This window comes from Leptinotarsa decemlineata, unplaced genomic scaffold (genome assembly GCF_025532065.1).
Source record: "Leptinotarsa decemlineata unplaced genomic scaffold, Ldec_3_MD MMD2_tig00000035_RagTag_RagTag, whole genome shotgun sequence".
NCBI classification, from domain to species: Eukaryota; Metazoa; Arthropoda; class Insecta; order Coleoptera; family Chrysomelidae; genus Leptinotarsa; species Leptinotarsa decemlineata.
In genome coordinates this window covers 25,763,330-25,785,364 of record NW_027412540.1, presented here as the reverse complement: position 1 = coordinate 25,785,364, position 22,035 = coordinate 25,763,330, and the positions used below count along the sequence as shown (strand labels likewise).

Below are 22,035 nucleotides of genomic sequence, written 5' to 3'. Positions count from 1 at the left end.
AAATTCGTAAATTGATCCAACGAAATTTGGTGACAAGAGAAATAGGCAGAGATTTTATTAGTGTTTTCAATCCAAAAATATAAATCTTGGGTTATTTTTAATACGAAACAGTCTCGTGCTAAGAGGTATCAACGAGGCTATTAGAGATTCTTCAATCTGAAGAATTCATACTCTAATGGTTACTTTATCAATTATAAACGTTTCATTTTTATTTTTTTTTTTCATCAATATTGTCGCGAAATTTGAAATAATTAATGTTATTTTTGTATTTGTGTATTGTATACACTATACCTTGATGCTGTTCATTTTTTTCCAAATTTTAATGTCTTGCCTTTTTCAGCTTCAGCTTCAGGAAGGCCTACTGATTCGGCCCTTCACCATATGGTGCACAAACTTGACATACACGATATTCGAGGCCAACTAAACCTATGAATTGGAAATTACATGACAGATAGAACTTTCACGGTCAAAGCCGGTCACTCTTTTTCTTCGCACACACAAGTCACAAGTGGAGTTCCCCAGGGATCTATTCTTGGCCCGCTCCTCTTCGCTGTTTATGCCAGTGATCTTGCTCTTCACATAAAGGCCAGCAAGTCGTTTGATGCCGATGATACTAAACTGTATGGAACTGCCTTAGTCGAACATCATTCCCTTCAAGAAGACCTCAACTCGATTAGTCAGTGATACGTATACAATAAGCGGTCAATCGTTACGTACAGTGTCCTCACATGAAGACTTGGGAGTGACTATTAATACTGACTTAACTTGGTCCAAACATATAATATCCACATTTCTAATCTCGATAGAGATGAAAAAACGATAAGTGTTTCTATTCGACTTGTTCCAAGCTTTCGACACTGTTGATCACGATTTACTTTTGAGCAAGCTGTTGTGTCTAGAAATTCGTGGCTCATCTCTGGATAGGTTGAGATCTTATCTGTATTGCAGAACGCAAACTGTGAGGGTTAAACTGGAGGCTGGGACCCTCTACCCTACAACCTGTGTCGTTCCCACCGGTGTTCCCCAGGGTAGCGTCCTAGGACCTATGCTCTTTCTTTTATTCGCAGACGACCTCAACAACAGCAATCGTCAACATTGTACAGTACAATTTGCTGACGACTCTGCCGATATAAATGATATGCCTCCCAGTGACCTGTCCACCTACCTGGAAAGGACAGGATGGACGATGACCTAGGAGGACAACTCCTCGGGAGGATGTACATTGGATCACATGTGGCCTAAGTGCTATAAACCTACACTCACCCTCCCTACTGTACAGACAGACAGCCCCGAAGTGGTTGTCCTTTAGTATTTCAGGACGAGTATTAGAAGACTCTGGTGGAGACTGACTCATCACAAACGGTCCGTGGGATGGCTAAGATCTGGGCGTCAGTTCCCATGCGGATTTTGATGGTTTGAAACGTATTGGAAAGGGCAATAAGCTCGAAAACTGGGTGCCTCATGATTTGAATGGTTGAGATTGCTTTTGCGCAACCAAAACGATTCTATTTTGGATCGGATCGTGTGATGAAAAGTTCTGCGACAGCAGGACTATGATGGTTGGACACCAATGAGCCATTCTGGCACCCACCAAAGGCGAAAACCCACACAAAAAAGAGCATGGTTATTCTATAGTGGTCAGCAGCAGGTGTGATTCAATATAACTTTCTGCAACCGGGCCAAACCATTACAGCAGAGTCCTATTGTGGTCTATAGAAGAGGTCCGATCCTGCTGCTGCTGCACGTTCCACAAATCATCGCCCGAAAACCTAATAATAGTGATTCAAACTGGAATGATCCATCACCTGTGGCATTGTCTTTTTTGTTCACACATTTACTGCTACTAAACATCCAAAACAATTCAGTGGTGGTAACTTCATTCAAAATTATGTACAGTGGGCAACAATTTTCCAACAGAGACTTTTTTTCTAATAAAACTAAAAGATCTTTATCTCAATTGATAGTTTTTCTCACATTAGTTTCCGTATGGATTTATCCACTGTAAACGTTAGACTAAATTTTCAATGCTCGCGATTGGATGAATAAATGAGTTCAGAGGCAACATGCCAAAGTTGGAAGTTGAGTAATACATTTCGTCGAAATCCTTTTGGCATTCTTCTTCTCCGTAATACAAAATAACTTCTAAAGAAAGGGTAAAAATAGGTGAATTCAAATAATATTATACAGGGTGTAACTAAATAAACATTCAAGGAGGTGATTCCTCATCGAAAAAAAGATAGTATCTTTCATATAAAGAAATTTCATTGGAGCATCCCTTGTTAAGATACAGCCCCTTAAAGGGGGTACATAAAATTTCTATAACAATTTTTTTTCACAAGCACTAAAAAGTTACAATATTGAAATTAACCTGACGTTTTGTACTACCAAAAAGACACTCAGACAGAAATTTATTTGGTTTACCCCATGGTTGTAAGGGGTGGAAAACGCAACCCCTAAAATTTATTTCCAATGTAACTTTTTGTCTTATTATTTCTTATACCCTTACCATCTGCACCGAGTACAGACACTTATACCGCGAGACTTTCCGAACCGTCTTGAATTTTGCAATTGGATGCTGGAAATGTTTAGAAGGAATTGTGACTTTTTGAAGGCGACAGAATTCACAGACGAATATAGTTTTTCTTGGGACAAGATTATTGATTATCATAATTACCACATCACATCTAGAACAATTTTCTATTAACGTGTGGCTCGGAGTTATTGGGGATGATTTAATTGGGCCTCATTTTCTACCTCCTCGATTAAATGGTAAGGCATACGTTCATTTTTTAAGAGAAGTGCATCCAGTACTGCTGAAGGAAGTTCCTTTAGGCGTCAGAAGGAATATGTTTTTATGCATAATGGGGATCCCGCCCAATTCAGTCAAGTAGCACGTCAGCATACAACTGAAACATATGCAAATCAGTAGATAGGTCGAGGAGAATCACAGAACCGGCCCGCTCGATCCCCGGATCTCAATCCTCTCGAATTCTCTATTTGGAGCCATTTACAGCATTTGAATTATCGTACTCCTGTTCGCCATGTAGAGGACTTAAGAAACCGCATCATCGATGCGTGCAGGGTAATCAGCGAGACTCCAGGAATATTTGAGCGAATACGTGACTCAATGCTCCGCCGTCGAGACGCATACGTAATGTCTGATGGTAGACATATTGAACATTTACTATGATTTATACATGTGTGTTTTGTTATTAATAAATTATTTTTGTTTATTACCCTTTAATCGTTTAATGCAGGTACTAACTACAAATTAACAATAAATCCAGTTCGCATTTATAACGATGTATCTCTGTAGTTGTTCGTAAAATAATTTTTTGCTGCGAACTGGTTTATTTTGGGCAAAAAACCCAAGAGACATTTTTTGTTTAGAATGAAACAGGCTATCGGAAATAAATTTTTAAATGGTAAACAAATAATAAGACACAAAGTTACATTGAAAATGAATTTTAGGGGTTGCGTTTTCCACCCCTTACAACCATGGGGTAAACCAATAAATTACTGGCTAAGTGTCTTTTTGGTAGTACAAAACGTCAGGTCAATTTCAATATTGTAACTTTCTCAGTGCCTGTGAAATAAATTGTTATACAAATTTTATGTACCCCCTTAAAGGGCCTGTATCTTAACAAGGGATGCTCCAATGAAATTTCTTTATATGAAAGATCCTATCTTTTTTTCGATGAGGAATCACCTCCTTAACATACACTTATTCAGTTACATCCTGTATACACAGATGTGTAGATCATGCAAAAAAGTTTATTTCAGATACAAAAGGGAGAAAACTATCCATCCGTAACAACTACTACAAACTTCAACAGCATTCAATCTCCTAGTATACTTCAAGTAATAATTTTGCATGGCTCACGCCTTCTTTCAGAATTTTTTTCAAGTTCCGTACTTTGCTACTTAGTTTGTATATTGAGTAGCTCAAGCGTTGGAGACAATCGAAGTGTAAAAAATTATTATTTTCGTCAGATAATAAAACAATCAGTAACCAAACAAGTGATTTGGTTGGACTAGATTGCGACATCTGAAAGTCTCATTACTGCTTCTAAGTGCAAACATAATAGTGGGATGGAACCTATTTCAAAATGCTTCCAAAAAAGGAAACGTGACAAATTCTCACTTGAATACTGGTATGTATATAAGGAATTAGTGGCGCCTCTTCTTGTGATGAATTTGTCTTGCATGGGAATATAAAGTAACAATTTAGTCTTATTCTTGAAGTTACACGTTCCTAGTACTCTTGTCAGTTATATTATTTTGGTAGTTTGTCTTCTGGTTAGGAGATCAGTTGAACTGGGTGTCTAGAATTCGGAGGATACACTTGTTGAGACAAACAACTCTCAATATAAAATGAAAATTAAGTCGAGGTTCTTAATACCATCTATTAAATCCAGTACATTTAACTACTGGGTTTTTAATGGAGTAGTTCATACAATTCTGATCTGACTTTTTATTCTCCCACTTTACTTCAGGGAACACAAATTTCCTCTAATTGCCAATGGGCTTGTTTCGTGCTATTGAAAATGATACTGGTTTGCTAATAGACTGATCGAGTAGACTTATCGAGCATAATCGGTCACAATACCTCTTCATATTTGCATAAAAAAAGAAAAATTCGAGAAGCAAGAGTTCAAATTGGCCGCGTGTCTGTCGACCAATAGAATTGATCGTGTCTACAGCGCTGTTGTCAACTGCCAATTATTTTGACAAAAATACGAAGTTATAAAACATTAGAAACAGTACATTGTCTCATACATTCAAGAGAGATAGCTGACTGGGTGGCCATAAGGCTAATATATAACTTTGAGTTTCTTATTTTTAGTGGGTGGCATGAATGATTAATTGATTTATTTTATTAGTGTTCATGAGCCTTCGAGAATCATTTAAAAATATAGCTCGTTAAATTCTATTTAGAACCATGGTTTTCGAGTACATTTTATTTCATATGGAGAATGTTTTCAATAATTTAAACGTTGACGGGTTCATATACACTTGCGATATTAAAATTTCTGTGATATCAACCTGAAAATGTCTACTGCCGGAGATGTTTCAAAAATAACGTTTTTATTGCGTTTTGTGTTATTTGGATCCCATGTATAATTAATTCTCCCTTCCAATGCATTTCTTGCACTTTCTTTTACTTTGAATCACGAATTAATCAGAAACTGTTTATATGCTTCGTAAATTTTACAATTTGGCAATGTTCATTATTTGTATTGTTCCTATTGGTCAATCGAACAAGAAGCGGGACTAAGCCCGTGACGTCAAGAGCCTAGAAAATCCGATTTTTAATAATTAATTACGGGGAAACAACGCTATTTAGAGAGCTGAAACAAAGTGCACTATTTTTCAATTTGAAATTACTACCAAATGAATTGTAAACTAAAAATCATGAAACAAGACCATTTATATCTTATGTACAGAGTGGGCCAAATTTTACACTTTTGAAGTGAAACTCCTGTTTTCAATATAGGTAGATGAAAACTGATAGCTGTGTCTAGGGGTCAAATTTTATGACGAACTTAATGGTGAAAACCGCATAAAATATGAAATATATTTCTCCGGAGAAGGTTGACGAAATGTCTACCAGCTTCTCATGCACACAGGCGACACCTATTCTGAACATTTTTTGTCAAATTAATTAGTTCAATAGGAGTGAGAGAAGCAAAACTTTGCCAATCCAATTCGTATCCAGAATTGGTCGAAGATTTGAAAATAAGATCTTTCAACCTTTCCCAGAGGTACAAGTAAATAGGCGTTAGGTCCGGTGACCTGACCGGCCAACGGTTGGGAACTTGATTGGTTATCCAACCAAGGACCCTTCTTCTGCAGCAAGCAATCACCGGTGACATAAACTTGTTTATAAATAATGATTTTGTAAATTTATTTGCAGATGATACACTGTTAGCATGCTAAGATACAAGTTTAGATAAAGCTATTGATAAAATGAATGCCGCATCAAAGGATGTAAATGAGTACCTCAGGCAAATAAATTGAAACTGAATAAAATGAAAACTGAAGGAATGATTATGACAACGAAATATAAATGGAACAACCTTGATTTAAATGAAGTGAATCGATAATGAAAACATTGAAATTGTGTCATGTATCAAATATCTTAGATTTATTACTTTTTGGCAATCATCTCGATTATATATGTGAAAAAATATCTGAAAAACTATATTTCTTTGCAAGAATTTCTAATTTATCCAGGCAGTCTAAAATTACTGTATATAATGCGATTATCCAACCACATTTTGATTAATGTTTAATTTTTTTTTAATCTGTGCTTCTGTTATTTTCTTGTTTAATCTAAATCAAACATCTCAATTACAAAAGCTTCAAAATTTAGAAGTGCACAAATATGCCACAAGAAATTATATTAATTGGCATTTATGCTGTACAAATAGGAGAAGTATCATGAATTCTTTATTTTTCAAAGGGTTTGTTGCATACAATAAATTACCAAATGAGATTAAATCTAGTCCATCATTAAGTATTTTTAAAAAACAGTTATTGAAATCCATCCATAATACTAGATAGAATAATACTTGGTAAAATGATAATAATAAATATAGTATTTGTACGTGGTTTTCTTCTAATCATTGTATTGGAGCTGCACCTATATTGCAATGTATTTTTAATAACAGAAATTTTTATTTTCCATTTTGAACTATATCTACATTTTATGTATGTTGTATATTGCAATGTATTTTTAATAACAGAAATTTTTATTTTCCATTTTGAACTATATCTACATTTTATGTATGTTGTATATTGCAATGTATTTTTAATAACAGAAATTTTTATTTTCCATTTTGAACTATATCTACATTTTATGTATGTTGTATGTTGTTTTCTTCTATTTATCATTGTATTGGAGCTGCACTTTTATGGCAATGTATTTTTAATAGCATATGTCGTTATTTTTCAAACTAGAAATTTTTATTTTCAATTTTGACCTATATCTACATTTTAAGTTTTTTATATTATTTTCAATTTCTATAATGTTAGTAATATGTTTTATATAATATTGTATCATGGGGTTACCTATTTCGGTAAATATATTCTTCTTCTTCAAAGAGACTATCATATCCCATTTTTCATAATTCTCATACTTCATTGCGAATGTCTTTGAAAACTGAACAAAAACTATTAATTGAAGAGCGCCTTTACTGCTTTAATCAAAATTTGACAGCTACCAGTAAATATTTGCATTCTGTTTTATCGCCGCATCCTTCAAAGCCTACTAAATCAAAGTGTGTGTTTCAAAGTCTACATGAAAGATCTTGAAGCTAGAGTCACCAAAGATGACTCTAGTAAAACATCAAGTGTGCTAAATTTTAAGCTCCATTGAAATATGCAGGAATATACAGGATCTCCCATCGAATAAAATAGTTTTCCATCAATTACTATTGATATCTCATTTAAAAATTAGTTTTTTACAAATTGAATTCTAGGTAAGAAGTGCTCATAGAAACAGGAAATTTCTGACATGGAAAAAGTTACAGCAACATTTTTGAAAAACATGCTGTAATTCAGAAACGATGATAGATATCGATATGCGGTTTTCACCATTAAGTTTGTCATGAAATTTGACCCTTAGACACATCCAACAGTTTCCATCTATCTAGTTTGTAAACTCAATAGTAAGTATTTATGTCAATTTTGGATCACACCTGAACGGTTGGAGATCGAGATAATCATATGTGATTGGTTTTTCAACACATACATTAATATCGTTTTAGAAAAGACAAAGCGATCAAATGATTTTCTTTCCGGAAGTACAAACCGTTTAATGGGTTATTCAATACTGTGGCTTTCCACTGTTCTCAGTATCTTAATTAGGTGAATGTCATTTACACGTGCCGCTTGAATTTCCTAAACAAGTGAGTATTCGACGGGCCGATTTTTCCCGATAAATTTTCCATCAGTCGGTCGCGAACATCCTAATTAGATTTAGGTCAACGCAAGGAAATGGAAAAAGGAAATATTTCACGTGAATGTCTGCTATAACACTCAGGAAAGTTAAAGTATATTCAAGGACTCCTGGACTTGTGCTGCTTAAGAAATTGCAGTCATTTCAATTTTTACTGGCCATTTTAACGTAGAAAATAATCCTTGGAAATTTAAAACAAATCCGACTAATTCAATGTATTGGGGTGGAACAACGCCACTCACAAGAGGTAACAGCAGTGAAGAACTCTTTCCGCAACAAGTATCAGCACAAACTTCGACAGATCTGGTCATCGGAACTGTCGGGGAAGAACAAAGTTGTTGCAGCAAATATGCTTGCCGTTCCAATCTTACTCTACTCGTTTGGAGTAGTGAAGTGGACTCGGGAGGAGTTGTATCAACTCGACGTAAAGACCCGAAAAATGATGCATCTCTATAGGAGTTTGCATCCCAAATCGTCCGTTCCACGGTTGTACTTCCCCCGACAACAGGGAGGCCGTGGACTTTTGAGCTTGGAGTGTCTACATGACAGAATGTTACTGGATACAGCCTGTAAAGTCGTCAGGAGTCGGATCCCCTTCTCTGCATGGTCCGTGACCATGAGAGAGCAGGAATTGGAGCATTTCTCCTTAGGGCAGCTGCCCGAGCAGCTGATGAACTCGGTATAGTTTTCGACTCTGAACGAGGAGACTACAACTCTGTCACCGAGTTGGAACCCGTTCAGCAAAAAGCTCAGATGAAAGCCGCAGAGATCACCTTAGTTCTGCGGAGACACAAGGATAAGCCAATGCATGGGGTCTTCTTCAATAACATTGGAGACCTTGGCTTATGAAAGCGCCTGACATTCGCTTTTCTCAGATCGACTGGGCTGAAGTCGGAAACTGAGGGTTTCATCATGGCTTGCCAGGATGGTGTCTTCAACACCTTAGTCTACCGCAGTCGCGTGATGGGTATAGAGGTTCCTGACACAAGGTGCGGGGCCTGCCGCGAGACGCCCGAGACCCTAATGCACTTGCTATCAGCATGTCCAGCATATGCGGTCTCGGCCTATATCCATGAATATAACGCGGCCCTAAGAGTGCTATATTATCATCTACGGCACTCTTACGATATTGACGAGACACCGGTGTTGCCCTACGTTCCGTGGGATATTGAATCCGTTGTGGGGAACGAGAAGTGCCGAATTTATTGGAACTATTCGTTCCCCACCCTTAGGCTCATACAAGCTAATAAGCCTGATGTAATCCTCCTCGACCACCAGACCAAAACGATATTTGTCGTGGAGTTTTCAGCTCCTGGCGAGACGAATATCGTCAGAAAAGAGGAGGAAAAACGGATAAAATATCGAGATTTTCTCTTCGAACTCCGCAGACTCTATCCAGATCACTCTGTCAAAATGGTTGTTCTGATTATTGGAGTCCTTGGTGGAATGATGGCCTCTCTACTCTCGAATCTTAAAATCATACCGGCTTGCCGCAGTAAGGCAGAAATCTTAGCCGCACAGATGCAGAAGGCTGTCATTCTTGGCTCACTGCGCTTGCTCAGGGCACATGATTCTCGGACCCAATGATCACTTACCCCACGGTGTGGGGAGTGGTATTTGATTGATAATGCTGGCGCGCCCTCCCGAATGTATCGGGGCTTCGGGGGATAGGGCCTGACCAGCGCACACAACGGTGGAAAAAAAATAATAATAAAGGTCTTTATTTCCCATAGCTGATACTAAGTATTTATTTTGATTTTTAGTTGTTACATTTTTTGTTTTTTTTAATTTTATTGTAATTTCGTTTCAGAGTTTTTTGCTAAATAATTTCCATCCATTCATTTTAATTTTCAATTTTGTTTGTTCTTTCAGGGATTTCAAATTATGTTATATCAGATTAGACAATGAAAGTCCGAACTAATGAAATTCATGAAGAAATGTAATTTGGGTGTTAACTTTCTGTTAAACTTTCATTTTTCTTTGACAATACTCATCAACTCAATTATTTCAATATAAATACAGATTGGAACAAAATTATAGTTCGCAAGTTTTATTTGCAAAAATGTTCGATGAAAACTGCCTATTAAACAATTTTTACACGATTAACGTATGTAACAACAGTTTATGGTGAGAGATACTCTCCTGAAGCAGTGGCGTATATCGATTTTTTTTCGCGTTTTTTTCTGTATATAATAATAATAATATTTATATATATATATATATATATATATATATATATATATATATATATATATATTTAAAAACAACAAAACACGACAGATACTAAACTGTACATATGAAGGTAATTAACAATTTTTTCATGGAGAGTAACTAATAAAACCCGTCACCGGTGTAGCAGTTTCTTTCGATAAAATATTTTTTCAATCGTCTTTTGAAAATGCAGATGTTTATTGAGTCCTTAATATAAACGCCTAGCTTGTCATACAGTTTGGGTCCAAGGTATAGGTGACTCTTCTGATAGAGGGAAGTTCGGTGAGGATTCGCTATCAACAACCCCCTAGCTCTAGTTGCGTATGGGTGGTCTTTCTTTCAACAGAGGAGCTCATACCCCAATTCAAGATTCCATAGCGCAAGTGACAGCCAATAGTTGCATAGTAAAGATTCAGTAGCACCTCTCTTCACAATGATTTGGCATAAATCTCAGTGCATAACACTTCATTCGTAGTTTATCACATAGTGAATCTATATGAGGACCCCAATTCAGCTTATGATCTAGAATTAGACCTAGCATTTTTGTTTCTGGTTTGGATGTCACCTTTAGTTGGCTATCTTCATATATTTTGAGAGTTTCGGTGGTGTTCTGCATTGTGAATTTGACTAATGCTGTTTTGCTGATATTCAGTGCTAAATTATTTTTTTCAGTCCATTTCATTATTTTCTCATTTATGGATTTTGTTGTTTCTGCAAGTGCTAATGTATTATAATCAGTGACCAGAACATTTGTATCGTCTGCATATGCAACTATATGTACCTTTGAAAGACTATTTAGGTATTGGATTAAGTCGTTCGCATAAATAAGAAAAAGCACTGGTCCGAGTATAGACCCCTGTGGAACTGCTTGCTTGCAGGCCAAGGACCGACTGTGAACACCTTGAATTCCCACTGTTTGTGACCTGTTCTCTAGATATGACCTCATCCAATCTTGGGCAACTCCACTAACCCCATTGCGATGCACTTTCTGGATTAGTACATAGTGATCCACACAGTCAAATACTCTGGAAAAATCGATGAACAAACCACAAATTTGCAGTTTGTTATCCAAGGCCGTTACTAAGTGTTCTATGAAATCATATAAAGCTGTTTCCGTGTTATTTTGCATGAAACCATGCTGGTTTGTCGAAAGTAATTCATTTTTGAGGAGGAACGACAGACAGTAACTGATTTTTAATATTCATGTCGTATACCTTGGATATATTAGAGAGAAGACTTACCCCTCTATAGTTCTCATAGCTATTTGTGTCTCCTTTTTTAAAGATTGGGGTAACGATTGCAACTTTTAGTTTCTCAGGGAACATTCCCCGTTCCATGGAAAGATTTATCAGATAGGTCAGGAGGTAGACTATTTCTTCCATGCATTTTTTTAGAAGATTCATGGATTTCATATTCTCTTTGTTCTTCCGCTTCCGTGAAATGAGCATTAAAATTGTTTGCCATGTCAACACATGACACCTTATGTTTTCCACTAAAAATGGAAATATCTTTGGGCTTATAGTTTTTTTTTCTGAAAATCATTTATAGTTTGCCACATAGTTTTTGATTTATTGTGAGAACTATTTATCTTATGCTCAACGCATCTGTGATTATTATGCTTTAGTTTATCCCTGTATGTTATAGTTACTTGGCGACATATATCCTTGAAATTTTCGTTCACTCTCGCGCATTCTGAATATAGAGAAACCATGTTCTTGAAGTTATAGAGTTTGGGGGTATGGGGGTTAGAGTTTACTTTCTTTGTTTTTTTTGTCTGTTTCAGTGGAAAAGATACCTCAATGTAATATTGAAGGATTTCATGAAATCTAATATATGCTTCGTTAGGACATGTTTCCTTGTAAACATTCTGCCAGTTCTCGTTTCTCAGTAGTATTTTAAAATCTGAGATAGTTTTCTCTGAGAAACTTAAATAATAAGAACTTGGAACACTGCAGTTGCTGGTGGTATTTTTTGTTGGGAATTCAATTATTTGTCCATAGTGATCTGATAAATGAAAATCCTTGATCTTTAAGTCTCAATCTGCCATTCTGGTTATGAGAAAATTATCAAAGCACGTGCTCGAGGAGACTGTTACTCAGGTTGGTTCCATATATTGTACACATTATGTTGTACGCGGCTATTACATCATCTAGCTGGTTCATATTTGAGCCACTTTTCAGAAAATTAATATTAAAATCCCCTCCTATAATAACTTCCTCATTTTCCCTACAAATTAGTGTCAACAATCCTTCAATTAAGTCTAAGAACAACTGGAAATCTCCCATTGGTGGTCTATACATACAGATAAGGATGGCCATTATTTTGCCTATGTTTAGAAAAGAATAACAAGTCACAAAGTAATTCCCATTCTGTTATCACATCTAACTGAACAATCTCATTGCCCAGACACTGAATATTCTGATGGTAGACTACAAATTTATTATTTCTATTAGATACATGTTGTTCAGTACTTTTTGGGTTGGTACAGAACTCGTCACACGTAGATTTATTTAGTTCCTCAGAGATAACTGGGAAAGTCGCGGGTATAAAAAATGTGTTTTTCATACTAACTTCTGTTTCATTACTATCAGATACACCAGGAAGGGTTATAGTATTGTTCATTTCAGTATCAGAATAGATTCCAAGTTCGTTTGAAATGTGATTGAGTTCTTTGTTCAAGTTGTTCGAGGTAAGTACTGCTTGGTGTTGATTGGTTGATTCAATATAATACTTTGAAATGGAACACATTTCACACATTCTTCATTTAATTTTTTTTCAGTAATGCAGCAGTATTCCATTTTCGTTTTCGATGCCTTAATTTCAAACTGAAATGAAATACTCGTTCTTGATTCATCAAATGGATATTTATTCGTACCCCAGAAAGAAATAACTGTTGATAACAATCAACAGTCAACTAACTTTGCACATGACCGTCACTCAGAAAGATTTCGATAATCGTATCGAATATAGACATAGAAATTGTAACCAAATAAAGCAAAAGGTCATTCGGATCAAGTTGTTTCATTCGATGAATCCAATTGTAATGAGATGAATTCTGACAGTTACATGCCTGAAATACGATTTGAATTATTGATGATGCCAGATTTCCATTTGAATGAAATTATTGTTCGCGCGTTGAAAAATACAGATATACACTCCAACAATCTGGATTGAGTTATGTTCAGTAAGGGGATCGAATGTTATTCACGAAATCTAATTGAAACCCATTTGAATTTTCATTCATACTCAGACATACGAGTATGTAGAAAAACAAGGATCTATTATTTTTAGAACTGTCCTTGTCAGGAGAAGTTGAAAAATTATTCATCCCAACTAGTGAAACATGACTGATAATATCTAAATTACTGTTAGTATAGGTAGGAATGTCATTAGATTGTGGGGTGGAACATTTGAAAATATTTTCAATGAATAGATACTCTAATACCTTAAACAAAATCATCAAAATCATACATACGAGACATCTATTGCCCATACAAGGAATGAAGAAAAGGTGTCAAACAACTGAAGACGACAACCAAACAATTGTTCTTTCAACCTTATTGATCTCACAATTCATCTCATAGGATTACTTTCACGAATTATTGTAACAATATGGTCTGTATAGATGGTGTGGGATCTGTCTGCTCAGCACACGAATTGATATGTATTTGCTGGTCCTTCTCCTGTTGTGTTCTGTGTTTGCAGATCTCTTGTCACTGTTCCATGTCATCTCGATTTTATTTCTTTATATATTTCCGACAGTTGATTCTCCTTTCTTATTCAATGGGGAATGTTCCTCAATTTGGGTTATTACAGCAGATGCAAGTTTTAAAAAAATTAAGTTGAGCTTGATTCTTGAGTTTTTCAAATTCACTTCGAAAAGTATTTAAATTGATGTTTCAAATGTTGGGTTTTAATTTTCGAATACCGCCTCCACAAGCCACAGAAACAACAGTTGTTTTGTTATTTATTTATTCATATAGAGGAAGATAGGTTAGGTGTACAAAATGTCATTTATCACAGAATGTCTCGGAACTCGGAACAAAAGTAAACAGAACAGCACGCCTCAGAAATATGTCATATGTGTTTGTCTCATACAGGTAACAGATTCATTGTCCTTTATTAGCTATAACCGATGTTGCCAAATGGTCAAATAGAAACGAATCCATCCCTTTAAATGTTGAATGCATTATTTCGTTCCTCTTTTTCAAGTATTTGAAAAATTTTTTTTTCAGAAAAGGGTTGAAATGATAAGTTTAAAATGCGTTATTTTAGAACTCTTTCATGAAAACTACTTGATTTTCGTCAGGAGGAACATTCCCCATTCCAGCGATTGTACCAAGACATAATGGTGTCCACTTTAACCCCCAACAAACTTATCAAAGCAGAAAGGGGAATTGTCTGTCCTGGCAATCTAATAATAAGAAACATACAGAACAGTCAACACCGCTACATTCGACATGCAAGTAATTGCAGGAACAACAGTACCTTCATTACGTTTCAATGCGTATATTTTCTAAGAGAAGTCACGACTTTGGTAGGCATAATGAACCAAAGAATACCATTGTTTTCAAACTTGTCTTTCGGCTCATTTACTGATTTTGAAGTTGATAAATGGGATGGGATAAAATGTAAATTACTAAGCGCATCTAAACCGAGAACAGATAAGTATAAAGGTCAGTTTTCGGTACACATACAGGTTAGTCAACCGAACAACGCAACGTAACAAAGCTGCCTTTAGACATTTCAGCAACAATCTAAGAAAAAGCAAGGATACTTCGATTTTTAGTTGAAGAGGGACACTCTTTTCTAGCATTATAGCTCTAACAATTTCATCCCCAATTGAGTTCAAGGATATTTGAGTCCAGCAGTGCATTCGTTGTTCGGCCTAGCACCATTGATGATACATATGACAGATCAAAATCACGTATGCGTTGTTTTTTGCTCTGGTTTCGACTAACTGTCTCGCTGTGAAAGCTGCAGAGAAATACTGAAGATAAATTTCGTTCGATGGTCGATGTCCGAGCCTAACTTTTAATCAATCATTCATCATTGATATTCATCGATTTGAGCTTTCTCTCGATCTAAGGGGTGAAAGACTGGCTAGCCACTTTTACGACACTATCATCATTTCTACCATTATAAACATTAAACTTGGTATAGTCGAAGTGAACGGTATTGTGCACATTTGAAGTTGCCGGCACTCTCAAAAGCCAAAAAAACCAATACATAGGAATAAACCGGCTTCGAACTAGTCCGCGTGGACTGTAGAATTAGCGGTTCGTATTGGATAATTTTAACTAACCGAGTTTAATGACTGGCTAAAGAGTCATGAAATTAAATAAGAAGATACCAGTGAATAAGAATCGGATGTATTTGAATAGACTGACATGACTTTTGAAACAACATTACAGAGTGTAACTAAATAAGTGTAAAACATTTGAGGAGGTGATTCCTCATCGAAAAAAGATAGGATCTTTTATAAAAAGAAATTTCATTGGAGCATCCCTTGTTAAGATACAGCCCCTTAAAGGGGGTATATAAAATTTGTATAGAATAACAATTTTTTTCACAAGCACTAAAAAAGTTACAATATTGAAATTAACCTGACGTTTTGTACCAACAAAAAGACACTTAGCCAAAAATTTATTTAGTTTATCCCTGGTTATAAGGGGTGGAAAACGCAACCCCTAAAATTTATTTCCAATGTAACTTTTTTTTTATTACAAACATGGGGTAAACCAAATAAATTACTGGCTAAGTGTCTTTTTGGTAGTACAAAACATCAGGTTAATTTCAATATTGGAACTTTTTCAGTGCTTGTGAAAAAAATTGTTATACAAATTTTATGTACCCCCTTTAAGTTTCTTTATATGAAAGATCCTATCTTTTTTTCGATGAGGAATCACCTCCTTAAATGTTTTACACTTATTCAGTTACACCCTGTATAATATAAGCGATGACATTAATCGTTTCAGCTATTTCGTAGGAAACTTAGAATCACTGATATGTTAATTATTTATCCAAGAGGAATAATTTGACATTCAAAAATAGAAACAATGAAAAATTGCTTTGTTGAGCCATGCAATAATTGGAACAATCCTTGAGCAATTGGTCAATAAATTCAATCTATTAATTTTATTGGGGCACATTATCGAATTAATCTAGTTTTTAATTTGTTTTCAATGCAATTTCAATAGTTCTAATTCTGATTCAATCAAATTCGAAGCATTCATATCTAAATGAAGATGTTTAGTGATTATTACAAGAAACAACATGTACTGATGCTAATTTCTATCGACAATTGAATTTTACGACGTAACTCAAGAGCTCAACATTACTATTATGTGAACCAGTAACTTTCAAAATTGTCATTATTGAGTTTTCCATGATTCTAATTGAATAATGAATTAGGTCGTCAATATAGTGCAACCTACTTTCCAACAGCTCCCTTTCAATAATATAGTTAGGGAGCTAACTAATTTTGTTTTTCAATAATCATTTCTGATTATATAAGAATCACAATAACTATATAATATACAGGGCTATTCAAATTCGTTTCTGTACATGGGGATCTCGTAAACGATAAGAGATAGAGTGTCGTTTAAATTGTGGCAAAGATGCGTATTTTAGAGACCTATTCAATGATGTAAAAAAATCGAATATAGCTATTTTATTCGCAGACATATTGAAAATCTGTCCACATTTTGCTATTGGCACCTGATGTAGGCTATCAGAATATGTCCATGAATCTTTTTATATAGGATTGCAATCGTTTTCCGAGGCAACCCTTGATTATTATTCATGGTATTTTCAGAAGAGTGCGAAATTCAATGATGCGGCGGCTAGACGGTTGTATTGAAGCTGAAGGAGGTCATTTCCAACACTTAATTTAGTGCAATTCGTTAGTCTAGATCAGGGGTCTCCAAACTACGGCCCGCGGGCCAAATCCGCCCCGCCAGTGTAATCAATCCGGCCCGCGACAGCCAATGATTTACTGTCATCAATCTGGCCCGCGACAGCCAATGATTACCTAATTGTTGTTACTATTGCTGTGATAAGTTGAAGAAAAAAACACAGAATGATAATTACTCGGTTTAATTTACTTGCAAGGTAAAATTTAACGACAGAAATGATGACAAAGAAAACTTAACTTAAGTATCTAAGTTTAAGCATATTAATAACTAACAAATAATTGAAATAAATCACAGTAAAACAAAAACACTACTGATTCGATTCATAGTGTCGTTTAATGTTATAGTCTTTGAGAACAGCTATGGTTTCATTACAAATTAAACATACCGAAAGTTCCATTTTTTCTTGGAACGTTCTGCATTCACTGTTGATTTCTCGCTTCTTTTCCATACTAACAAATCACACATAAAAACAATAAGTCAAATCAAAATACTTTTATTGACGGGTGTTACTTTATTTCACAATAGACAGTTTCGCTCCCTTCGCCTTTCCTACGCAGACTAACTCGCAGTTGCGCCGCTAGCCTTTTTATATGCAATTATTACTGCACTAGCTAGAACCAGAACATTCTCGAACCAACGCGGTAATTTCAAATATTTAATTACGCCTAATGCCACATAGCGGGTAGCTGAAAAATATAGTACATAGTACCACTACTCGCCACTAGATGTCGTTAAGTGTCACAATACACAATAATAATTGAAATGCAAAAAAAGCATAAGTTTGCTTAGGTAACGCACTTTGCGACTATCCTAGTCTAGAAATATAGTTAAGGGCAGAAATTGGCCCTTGGAACAAACTGAAAAAATCATTATTGGCAGAAGGCTTCAAAGTTTGGAGACCCCTGGTCTAGATGTTAATGTTATTCAATGTTTGTTATTATTACATAATTAGTAATGAAAAATTGTAAAAATAATAATTTCCAAAAGAAACATTTAATTCCCCATATTATTTCTTGTGAGGCCAGGGATATACAATTAGGTCGACTTTTTTTCTTAAAAACTAAGCAAGATACGAAAAAAATTAAAAAGACAAAAAAGTTGTATTTCTAATTGCTTAATTCAAAGAAATAATAAAAATTGCACAAAAGTCAGTGGCATACATTTTTAAGTCAAAAATATTCGTTCAAATCCCGCTCGAGACGCCACTGGACTTGATAAATTGAATCACGTTCGGGCTAAATTAGCTCTTTAATGTTATAAATACCATTGCCAAATTACAACAAATTTAGGTAAAGGATATTTCAGATATTTACGAATAACTTTTTTTTTATTTTTATTTTAACACCCTGTATCTTGAGAACGAAGGATTTGCGGACCCATGTTTATATGAACATTTCGTCTTAAAATTACCTAAAAAATCGTCTGGTAAATTTATGGTACATACTTAATTAACACCCTGTATATACTCGTATATCCATAAGAGAATCAACCGCCGTAACTGACTGACTTTCTTACTTGAATGCAAGTACCTTTTGAACACCCTGTATACAACTAACCAGTAAAGTTATGTTACAAGACGTTATTATTTATTGATAAATCATTCACTGGTGAGGCAGCACAGCCAATGTTTGTAGAGAGTGGGTGTCTGTAGCATTATGAACACTTGTTAAATGAATTCATTCTTGGATTGTGATGTATTTTTTCTTTGGTGAAGAATTGAAATGAGAAAAACATTCGCAATATCTAAGATATAAAATTTATTTGCACTACCATAACTATTCAGTCGTAGGATTCTCATTTGGAATTGAAATTAATAAATAATCTATTGCCCACGTTATTTAAAATTGAATCACATGTCACACCGCTTTAATACTATAGCCGGAATGTTCTATTTATTTATCTTGACGATGAACTGGATGACTAGTTTGATTTTTAATTGTTATTACGGTAACTATAGTGAAACACTTGTGGAATTAGAATGTTTCATTTTTTCCTCCTACGTTCCCTTGCGGTCTATACTTAAAAATGAATAAATTACCTGAATGACATGCATGCATTTTGAACAGAAACATATTCCCAAAGACAATATTTTCTGGGAAAAAAGTTTTTGGCTTTCTACTAATCCATCTTGATTCAAAAAAAGGATGAGGGAATCTTCCAAAATCTTCCAGTTTGTCTTTCAAACATTCGTTGTGGAATAAAAATCAGATATCATTCACATGAGTAACACATGGTAACAAATTGCACTTACATGGAACACTGCCATCCTTACTGGTACACATCGATGTATCTTCTGTATAATTCAGTGTTCATTAGAAGTATTTGTTTCGAAAGAATTTTTTTCTTTCGTGTAATTCAATGTTTATATGAAAGTAGCAGTTTCAGGAGGACTTTCTTTCAGTTTGTGTCTTCCTTTCTTTGGAAGATTCCCTCATCCTTTTTTTGTATCAAGATGGAGTAGTAGAAAGCCAAAAACTTTCTTTCCCAAAATTGAATCCTAAAAATATATAACCCCTTCAATTCACAATATTTTCCAAATAATAGTATATTACGTACCAAGTAGGATAAGAAGCCAATTATCTACGAGCGAAAAATTGTAAGAACGAGGCTTAGCCAAGTGCGATAATTCGCGAGTGGGCGTAATTGGCCTTATCCTCGAGGTGCCTACTATACTTTTTCTACGACTGACTGTAAAATGAAATGGTGTACTATATTTGTTTGAGATTACGGCTTTGGATAATAAACTTATTCAGTCAGTCAGAAGAACACAATTGAATGATTTTAAAATTGGTGACGAAATTTCCTACAAATTACTTTATTAGGGTTCATTTTTGTTATAATTATGTACGTTTATAGTTACATTATTGATTGATTGATATTATGTTTATTGTTTACGAATAAAATTCTTGTTACTAACACAATGTCAAAAATAAATATCAATATAAAGATGTGAAGTATAGGTGTATAAAATATAAATGATTAAAATAAAATATAAACTATATATACATACATTTGCAAAGGTAACATGTCAAGAACTGGGACAACGAATAAAAATATGTTTTTCACACTCAGTACAATCGCAGTTTCATCACATTCTAAATTACAGGGCATCGTCAAAATATTCTTGTAGGTCCGAGACCTCCAGAGACGGTTCTGCACATAACGGGTCATAACGCTTATTTATTTCATCAATGAATAAGAAAATTGTTAGAATCAATGTTTGGAAAAATGTTTTTATTAATTTCAATCGATATATAAAAAAATGTGAAACCCTCCAGAGAAAGAAAGAATCAAATTAACGAACTACCAAGATGAGAACTCTAACAAATGAGTAAGAAACATTTCCACAAAGAATCAAATTGATATTTAGTAATTGTTATCTTTTTCAGTTTTCTATATTATTTTATTTATATTTTCAATTTTGATAGCGAAACGTCAATGTTTTAGTTCAAAAATTATTCAATTTAATGACAAATGTGATAGTTTTTGGGGTTTATACGAGTTGACTGTAGGCTTCTTGCAACTAGTTCAACTTGAATATATACACCTTATTATTTTGGTCTGAAGTTTTTAAACTGATTTCAATAAGGAGTTTCTTGCCATTTCCCATACTGATATCAGATTTTGAATTTTGGAATAAACTAATGACATATAAATCAATTTGAGGTATTTTAGCAGTTCAACAGTTCTTATTTTGAATGAAATTCCAATTAAAGGAGCTAGTTTCCTTTTTATTATTTCAATATATTGTCTGTATAATACATTTTCATCTAGAATAATACCAAGAAATTTACCTAGAATTGAGAGAGTATTTGAAATTTTCATTGTGCAATTCAGTTGGATCATTTGAATCAATTGATATAGACCTTTTTGATATAAACATATATGTATAGAGTTACTCATTTTGAAATTAATTACTGCCTTCTTTTTTTTCAAAGATTCCCGCATTTGTTTATATCAAGATGGAGTAGTAGAAAGACAAAAACTTTCCCAAAAATATATGAAGACTTCTGAAAATTCAGTGACATTTTATGGCATTGAAACCATAAATACATTCGATCAAGGTCTTTTGAAATATTAATTTTAATTTCCTGTACATCATTTCCATCGCAAATTGTCATCAGCAAACATTTGTAATTTACCAAAATAAATTTACTGTGGCCAAAGAATTGGAATATATAAGAAACAATACGGGTGCAATAAATAATTTTGAAACTAATTATGAACTAAAATTGGGACACAAATATTATGCATTATTTTCAGAAGAATTTCATGGTCCACAGTATCAAATGTTTTCTTTAGGTCTGATGAAAGAACTCAACATATTTTTTTCTTCGAATCTAAGTCTAGCTGAAATCGTCACTTCATCGTCGCAACTAATGACAATATTTTTTGTAAATCTCACTTTGAATATATGTAGCTGATACGGCTTCTTGATTTTGTATACTTACACGCCACAAATATTCCCAAGAAAATCAAAAACTGGCAAGAGCGCGTTGGATGCATATCGCGCAAAAGTCACTTATTCCGGAACGTTTGCACTCACGTGTAAATAGATCTTCGTACCGCTCCGCTCTCAAACAATACAGCAGAACTAATGCCGAAGTGTGTCTCTCCCAACCATCTGAAAGCTTTACCATCACTTCCTAGCCATTCTGGAGAATCTCATTAAAAACTTCGTGGGGGTGTTGTGCGAACTTTTTGAAATTCCTGTTACTGCTAATATGCTTGGGACAATAAATATATGTGTTGGTAACACTTTTGTGATTATGTACCGGTAAAGGTGACTATACAAACAAGTGAGCTCTCTGAGATAATAGAGGTTATGGTAAGAACCTAATCGTCTTGTAAAATCATATATGTCATGAAAAATTTCAATATACTGTCAAAAACTGTAAGCATTTCAATTATATTTTATGTCTTACTTCCCTATATTTCAGCTTA

General features: G+C 34.6%; 1 protein-coding gene across 1 annotated transcript in view; it reads right to left on the bottom strand.

The window, feature by feature from the left end:
• Positions 1 to 21,743, bottom strand: part of LOC111513279 (uncharacterized) — a 65,752-nt gene extending 44,009 nt beyond the window's left edge. Inside the window, exon 1 of the mRNA XM_074172156.1 lies at positions 21,543 to 21,743. Coding sequence (XP_074028257.1) covers positions 21,543 to 21,597 — 55 coding nt within the window. The 5' untranslated portion in view covers positions 21,598 to 21,743. The remainder of the gene's footprint in view (positions 1 to 21,542) is intronic.
• Between the last annotated feature and the right edge of the window lie 292 nt (positions 21,744 to 22,035).